General features: G+C 40.3%; 1 protein-coding gene across 1 annotated transcript; it reads right to left on the reverse strand.

The window, feature by feature from the left end:
* Positions 1 to 1,538: 1,538 nt before the first annotated feature.
* LOC113295626 lies at positions 1,539 to 2,445 on the reverse strand. Its single transcript, XM_026543958.1, has 2 exons — positions 2,422 to 2,445; positions 1,539 to 2,039 (listed from the first exon to the last, which is right to left on the reverse strand). The coding sequence occupies exons 1-2, from the start codon at positions 2,443 to 2,445 to the stop codon at positions 1,539 to 1,541; spliced, it is 525 nt and encodes a 174-aa protein (XP_026399743.1).
* Positions 2,446 to 8,810: the final 6,365 nt, after the last annotated feature.

Raw genomic sequence — 8,810 nt, forward strand, 5'->3', positions numbered from 1 at the left:
GTTTCCGGCAACTTTTCCGGCTACTTCCGGTCGCTTCCGGGCGGATAAAAGTTGATTTCTCAAGCATGTTATTTAAATCAATGAATTAATTTTGTCTCAAAACTTTATTGTTTATGATTCATGGGTTATATTGTTTTATGATTTGAATGCTAGTTTGGTTGAGTCCGGAATCAATTAGATTAGTCTTCATCTCTATTGCTAGATTAGGGTTTTCAATACGAAATAGTTGTTTATCCCATATTCTAAGTAGCATAGTGCCATTATCACTTGTAGTGATACATCTTTTTAATTGCATATGAATCATAACCTTTGTTAAAACGAATTAGTTCTTTTACACGTTTGTTTGCATTGATTAGTCTTATTTCATAGAACTTATTGCTCTTAGGGAGTTAACTTAATTGTGCTTTTACACTTTAGGTTGCTTTCTAGGTAGATTTCGCAATAGCATATTTTAATGTTGTTTGTGATAAAATCGGGAAATAAACGGGATACTCTTGCGATCAAGATATCCTAGGACTTCTAATAGATGAGAGATTAAAATTCCAATTCTAGTCATTGATGAAAATACATGTTTGTGAATGATACTATCCCGTGACCAATATCTTCTCCTTATTGATTATTCCAATTATTTACTTTGCTTTCAATTACTTTTATTGCTTAGATAAAAATAAAAATCCCCCCCCCCCCTGGTTACTAAGAAACTGAAATTTTATAACAACAAAAGCCTCTCTGTGGGAACAAACTCTTTCTTATCACGTACTATATTTATATCTAGTTGAGTGAGAAAGTGAATTATATTTGCACGGCTGACAACCGGTCATTCATCAGCGAAGAAAAAAACCCTAGAAATCGTAGCAGCAGGAAGAAAAGAGAAGAAACCGAGAGGAGAGAGAATGTAGATCTGAGAAATGGTTTCTCTCTCTTACCAATTGACTATATATATGGTCCTAATCTAAAAGGGTATTTCTGCCACCCCACAATGAAAATTACATCATCCATGACGTCACCCTAGGACCAAACCATTATTTATATGACCAAACTATAATTTGTATTTTCAAAAAGGACCAAACAGATAGTTGACTGAGTCAACTGGACCAAACTCATCCTAATATATTATTTGTAGGACCTATTGGTATTTCCTATAAAGATCATATACACAAGCGGACGAAGAAGAGTACTTGTTCCTATGGGTGTGGCAAATTTTCCACTTAGCCAGGCCAGGTCAAGTTTCTAACAAGTGGTCGAGTCTCGACCGCTCGGTCAATACCGCGCCTTCCGGTTTTGTTTACACTGTTAGCGATTTTTATAAGACCGGTCGGTCTAGTTTACATCGCTACGCAGAATCTGATCCGACGGCCATAAATCTTCACCCCTATAAATACCAAATTCCTTTTTCATTTTAACTCACACCTTTTCTTCTCTACTCTTCACATTTTTTAATCTAAAACAAATTTCGTCATCCAACTCTTTCATTCACTCGTATTGTGTAATTTCTTTAATATGTCTCAATCTAATTCTCAATCTAATACTTGACAACACTACTCAATTCGTCCTCCATCTCTTCCAAACCCGGTCCACATATTTGCTCTGAGATCTTCCCTTAACCTGTTATACAGAGTTCCGCTCTTAATATGACTAGTCATTTGCGCATATTTCCTTGCAGGTAATCCTCTTGCTGGTAGAATCTCAGGCCTTAAGTCTTCATCTTGATGGTTATTCCAATCCTTATTACGACGAGTTTCCTGAATTACCATGTTATGCATAATGATGCAAGTCAGCATAGTCTTATGCATTTCACGAGCACTTAGACCATGATAAGTCCCACAAATGATAGCGAACTTCCGCTTCAGAATTCCAAAAGCCAGTTCCACATCCTTTCTCAGTTCTATTTGTTTACTATTGAAATATGAGTATGAACGACCCATTTCACCGGCTGGTGGCTGACGGTAACATTGAACTAAGGTGGACCATTTTGGATAAATTCCATCTGCAAGATAATAACCATGAGTATAGTGATTCCCGTTGATAGTGAAATTTACCTGAGGACAAATTCCATACTTTAAATTTTCAAACAAAGGCGATTTGTAAAACATTCATATCGTTCTGAGATCCGGGAGACCAAAAAAAACGTGCCACATTCAACAATCATAAGAAGCACCAGCCTCAAGGATAACCGTTGCTTTTGCATAGTGACCCTTATATTGACGGGCCCAATAGGTAGGGAAGTCGGTCCATACCCAATGCATGCAGTCAAGACTACCCAGCATTCCGGGAAATCCCCTTTCTTGATTTTGCTTTAATATTTAACATCCGCGTCAGTTGGTTTTCGTAAATAGGTTGGACCAAAATGATTAATCATTGTTTCGCAAAACAACGAAAGATACTTGTATGCGGTTGTTTTGCCAATGCGAAGGTACTCACCATTAAAATCTGGAGGTCTGCCATATCCTAGAATCCTTAAGGCCGAATTAACCTTTTGTTCGGGGCTATGCCTCTAATATTCAGTGCATCATACTGATAATTAAATTGAGGTTATACCTGACAAAGCTCACTAATAATATTTAGCACCAAATGTCGGGGCATGCAGAATCAGACTTGGAAATTTTCATCAGAGAACACAGCCGGGAAGAAAATAATTGTGCATCAGCTTCTCGTGTCATTCATCCCGACCCCGGTCTGTATATCTTCTTGTGAACACTTCTCTTGGTTCTGGATCTCTAGGTATTTGCCTCGATGAATATAGCGGCAGCAAATTGTTGGTTAGTTCTTTATCTTAACCTGATTCATCATCAATTTGTTGAACACCTAAACGAATATTCGTTGTTGTTCTTCAAATCGATCCATATGAATATGCACTTCTTCGTCAGAAGAACCCATTGAGTTGAAAATAAAAATTAAACATAGGATTAAGGGTATTGTAACATCCCCATTTCGAATTCTAGATCGGCCGTCATAAAATTCCAAGTGTGGCATACTCATGGACCATTTTACACACTCAAACCGTCATACCAACAAATTGAGATCGGACTATTGTATGGAGCACATTGACAATAATCCATAAACAAAAGAATTTATTTAAATGAAGTTGATAAGGAAAATTATAAATTGAAGTGAGTTATTTGGAAACAAAATAAAATAAAAATAAAATAATCCTCGACTCGCAGGTCGGTCTCCCGGATAAATGCGAAGAATTTATTTAAAAGAAACAAAGTCTGATTTTTAAAAGAATTCAATAAAATGTTTAGCTAATTTAACACCTTAAAGTAATGTCGAAGTAGCCTTTCGGAACAAAAATGCAATATACAAGCTAGGTTGCTCCACGATCACGGTCTCCTAAAAAAAGTAAATTGGGTCAGACCCCAACTAAAAGTACGCTTTCACTCCCTTATATTCTTTATGGATAATCTAGCAAGCCCGAAATTTCTTATAGAAAAATGTAGCAACTCATATGTTTAAATACACAATAATAGAAATCATGTTATTTAAAACAAGACAAATCAAGACTCTCCCCCCAACTGATCTAAACGACAGGGAACTACCGACTTCCCCTCTCTTTACCCTTTGCTCTAACAGTAGTACTAACCGAAGCAGTAGTCCAACTAATTCCCTTACCGTGACGGGAAAACTAATTGTTGTCGGTCCCAATAAAAGACAATAGATCCATATCTTTTAGGCGATTTCTCGATCATCGCCTAATAATCCATGGGAGTCGATCCAACTACGGGACATCATATAGCAAACAACACTGTTCATCTACGCATGTAATTCTTGTGTCGACTGCACTAATCACACTTTATACCGTTGAATGTGGCAGGCACCAAGCACGCCACGGAACCCACAGTAACCATTGATCGATTGCACTACAAATAGCTAGTTACCTCCACTATCCTACCCATAATTTGGGAGGTCAACACAAATCCTTTCTGGTCACAGATAAAAGGAAAACTAGCAGCATGTACAGCTCTAGCACCCTACGATAGTGTTAAATATTTAGATTAATTGTACCACATCCTTCTCACTACTACAAAAATTAACCTATCAATAAAAACATATAATCACTAGCTAGTCGTTAGTTCCTTTGGAGTTTCATCTAAGACTGCGTCATAAGTTAGTGTTGATGGTGGATTTTTGTTCAAGTCTAGAATTGTAAAAGCCTAACTTAATACGCTGACATCCTGCAGAGGATAAAGCTATCCGAGTGATGAATACTTCTTCAATTTACTAATTCACCTATAATAGAGCATGTGACAACAATCCCAGTATTCTGTGAATTAAATACACCCAGAACGGAGCATGTAGCAACAATCCCGATATTCTGTGGATTTATAACATTATTAACTAATGCATGATTAGCCTTGTATTTCCTGTGATGTTCCCGCAGAACTCTCATTATTGGTGTGGCATGACGACTGAGTGTTGCTCTTAGCAGAGTAACACGAATCTCCAAGTGTCAATAGTGAGGCATGCACGAAATACCCGCACAGGCTACATCTCTCGGTGTGTTATACTAGCCCGATTGAGCATCTCTCGGTGTGTTATACTAGCCCGATTGAGCATATTTCCTAAGGGAAATCTGGACTGCCCATGTCAGTCTCAGAAATGATCACGACCACGCAGGTTGCCCGCATGATTTAACCAGCCTAGACGATCCTCAGCAGGAGCAGGCTATCACCACAATGACCACCAGCGGGCCCGTTTATTCCCTGGACGGTCGAACACATGCTATGCCCCCAAATAGCCACCAAACGCCAGCCCTGAAGAAGAATGGTCGAGCTGGTATGGAGTGGCTAGTATGTGCAAGACTGTCAAAAACAGTCTCAAAGAAGTTGCGACCGTCCAACTTCGCAAGCCAAGTTGGACGGCTTGGATCGTACCGCGATTGATTGGACAAGCGTTGGCATGCACATTGGGGGGTCCACTTTTCACCTACCTGATCGGTTCTCTCACGACCAAGCCATGGAGCAATAAACGATTGCTCAAAACATGGCTGGCGTGATGCTTTAAAAGCCGTGGAAGTCCACTAGTGTCTTAAATTGATCACGGCCATCCAACTTCGCAAGCATGGTTGGATGGCTTAGATCACACCTAGGACCACGAGGCAGGTACAGACACGTTCGTCGTCGGCCCAATGTGGACCCCGCATGATCGGCCTCCCCAAGGGAGGATCATGGCTTGCCAAATCGTTTGGTTGAAGTTGCATGCGCACGACCGATCCAAAACCCTAATTAGGGTTTGCGGCATGTTACATGTGTCGCTAATCGATCACGAGCGTCCATCTTCGCAAGCTTAGATGGAGGGTGTAGATATAGACTTAAAAGGTCCCGAGCATGTCAACATGATCACCGTGGGCCCATATACATGCATGACTGATCGGCCAAGGCCAATCATGGCCGAATACCTCGATTCGTGCGCCCAAACTAGGCATGTTGTGTGGTCTCCAATTCCTTTGCGGCAATGGATTTCTGCCGCAAATCGATCTCAACCACTCAACTTTGCCGGTCAAATTGAGTGGCTTAGATCACACCTTCATGAGACAATGAGGTACGGACGTGTACACCTGCAAGCTCTCTACACGCATGCCCGGTCGGTCCTGCCAAAAACGCCTCCCATGCTTGGTTTCGACCAAGATGAAGAGTGATGCTTGCGCACCTATTCAAACCCTAAAACACTATCAACGGTCGCAGATGAGCGTCATAGATCATCTCGTCCGTCCAACTCTACCAGCTTGGTCGGACAGCCCAAGCTAGGAGCTAAGTGGCCAATAAGGTGTCGTGGTGATCACCATCCGTCACCCTACCACATGGAGTGATCGGCCAAAGGAGGGCTTGCCTGCACAGTCTCCAAACTATCACTCGAAGATGGTTGGACATGATCCTATTCTAAGACGCTTAGTCCGCGACTTATCCGGATAGGCTTCGAAACGACAATGCTTCATGCATGCTCTTTGCGATGCATTACATACATCAAATGTATACGATATTTCATAAATATCGATTTCCCAAATAAATTAATTTTTTAACCTAGCACCTTATGCTACCTTCTGTGGGTACCATGATCCACACAATCGAGATATCAAGCATATCACAAACTGGGGATACTTACTGGGGTATTGGTCTGGCGGTTTACAGCATGCAGCGTGCAACGCGCCAACACAAGAACGTGTCAGGAAGACATGGACGGTTAGTGATGATGGGAGAAGTGGGCCAAGACTGATCGTGAGACACTAACACGACTCCACTACTCCATCACTCCACTTCCTCCACTTCCCACGAGAGACGAGGGTTAGGATCAATGACTTGTATAAATAGGTTCTCCTCCCTATTTCCAGAATAGACAGAAATCAAGTGTTGATACAACGTATTCAAACACCCAGAGCTGGTTACTTACATTATTGCAAGCCAGTTCGATATTCTGATACAAGTCATAAACAGCCAACACCTCCACAATCTCAACACCTTCTTCGCTTCCCTCCCTAAGATCAACCCCATCTCCTTCACTTTGCGACCGAAGCAAGTCTGGAACGACCATTTCTTGGTTTAGGACAGAATTGTATAGATTGATCTCTCGAATCAGTAAGCACTTCCGTGCAGTGCATTTGTTTAGGTTTTAGATTCGTTTCCCATCCACACACCCAAATTTACCAAAAACCGCAGAAACAGTTTTCACCCATAAACAGTTAGATAAACACTAACAGAGTATAGGGATGATAGGTGTTGTAAACACCTTCATATTTATCTATTGTTTATGCTTTCTTTGCTATTTTTCTTGTAAATTATGTATCTTATGTTTGCTTTTGAGTTTGTTAGGTGCAATGGAGTCATTATGAGCAAAAGAAGGAGAAAACGTCTAATTGGAGCGTAAAAGCCAAAAAGGTTGATTCACATGCGTGTCATACTTGGAGCAGACTAGGTTGCGCAAGAAGGAGGTGAAGAATGTATTGTTAGTTTCTCATAACTGACAAATGAGTCTAACAGAGAATTGGGATGTCGGTTGTTCGGAACCGACAAGCCACACACAACTAGATGGCCCATATCCATCATTGGGTGCCTGTGTCTATTTTGATTCCTACACAATACCTAAATCCAGTGAGGAAATCATTTCCTATCATTAGCCATTATTTCTCCTCTCTGCTTGAAACCAATGGCGGCTTCAGTTAGTGTTTAGAGAAATAAAAGATGGAAGAAGGAAGGTGGCTGATTAGAGAAGATTTAAAGAGTTTATCTTTGTATGATTCGATTGCCAGGTCTTAAGAAGGAGAAGATGTTGTTGTTGTGGTTCAATCGATTTTGTGAAAGGGGATCTGCAGCTGATTCTAATGAAGCTGTTGCTGTTGAAGACTAGGGTTGCTGTTGAACTTGAAATCGAAGAACTGTGTTAACTTAGGTTCGATTCAATCTGCGGTGGTTTGAATTAGTGTTTTAACAGAGATTGAGGTTAGGGTTTTGTGTTGGTGTTTGAAATGAAGGGGAAGATGATTTGAATCGAAGAAGAGACAAAGAAGAATGAATTAGCAGATGGGTTAGCTTTGAACTCGAGTATGGTGGAGATTTGAGTCTGTTGCTGGTGAATCTAGAGAACCTAGAATTGTAAAATCAGGGTTCAGATGAGTAAGGGTAGAAAGTGATGGAGGTTGCTGGTACAGAGGAGAATGGCTTGTTGTTGAGCTGTTGGAGACTGATTCAAGCATCAATGAAGGATTAGGTGATATGGGTTGAGGTTTAACGGATGATGGGGTTTGAATCTGGTGATGCAGCTTGTATTGTTTGCAGTTGGGGGAGTTTAATTGAATTGTATCTCTTTTAGAAGATTTTTTTTCTCTCTCTCTTGGCTCTGAGGCGATTTTTCCTTAGGGTTTAGGGTTTACAAACTTTTCAAAAATTTCTGGCGCTCAATACTATAATTATCCTTGGTGATTACGATGGGAGAAAAATCTGTGGGTGATTCTAATCATCCAAAGTTCACTTTTGCTGAATTGGTGATGGGAAAACATAACAAAAAACAAGTTTCAACAGCTGTTGATATAAGTTCTTTACCAAGCCCTACTACCAGAGATGGAAAACCGGCAGTTGTTATTCCTCAGGATTATTATGAAGAAGGCTGTCAAATATGGAGATTTAGCCTTATTGGAAGATTAGATCTCAAAGGTGTGAAGATCATTGATGTCAAAAAAAAATCTGGAACAACAATGGGGTTTGGGAGATGCTAGAGTTCAGTACCTATGAACCGTGGTTTCTTCATTATAAAACTGTTAACTCAAGAAGATAAAGACAAAGTTTTCAAGGATGGTAACAAAGAACCATGGATTGTTAATGATCAGCCTCTTCGTTTGATTGAATGGTATCCAGGGTTTGACGCAGACAAGCAATGTACTTCTCATTCAACGGTTTGGGTGAAGTTTCCTAGCCTGCCTGTGGAGATGTGGGTAGAAAAACTCTTTTAGCTTTAGGGAAATCTCTTGGAACACCCATTGTGGTAGATAAGAGAACCCTAAATCATGAATATGGTCATTATGCATCTGTTTTGATTGATATAGATTTTGCTAAACATGATACTGATTCAGTTTATGTTGAAGTTGATGGACGTCACTTTCTGCAACCTATTGAAATTCTAAAAAAACCTAAGTTTTGCTCCAAGTGTAAGATTGTTGGTCACTTAGATAAAGAATGTAGGAAGAAGCATGCAGTTAATGCATTACATGCAGCTCATGCACGTACAGACGTTCGCAAAAATGCTGGTATCTCATCACAGCAGCTGGTTGGTATTTCTTCTCTACAGTTAGATAGAACTTTAGAGTTGGGAAGTTCTTCAGC

Source organism: Papaver somniferum, chromosome 7 (genome assembly GCF_003573695.1).
Source record: "Papaver somniferum cultivar HN1 chromosome 7, ASM357369v1, whole genome shotgun sequence".
Lineage (NCBI taxonomy): Eukaryota > Viridiplantae > Streptophyta > Magnoliopsida > Ranunculales > Papaveraceae > Papaver > Papaver somniferum.

Bases quoted from the DNA above. Each gene is read 5' to 3' on its own strand.
- LOC113295626 (XM_026543958.1), bottom strand. From the start codon at position 2,445: ATGGCAGACCTCCAGATTTTAATG. The intron at 2,040-2,421 runs GTGAGTACCTTC...ATTTGTCCTCAG, and splicing joins CAGACCTCCAGATTTTAATG to GTAAATTTCACTATCAACGG.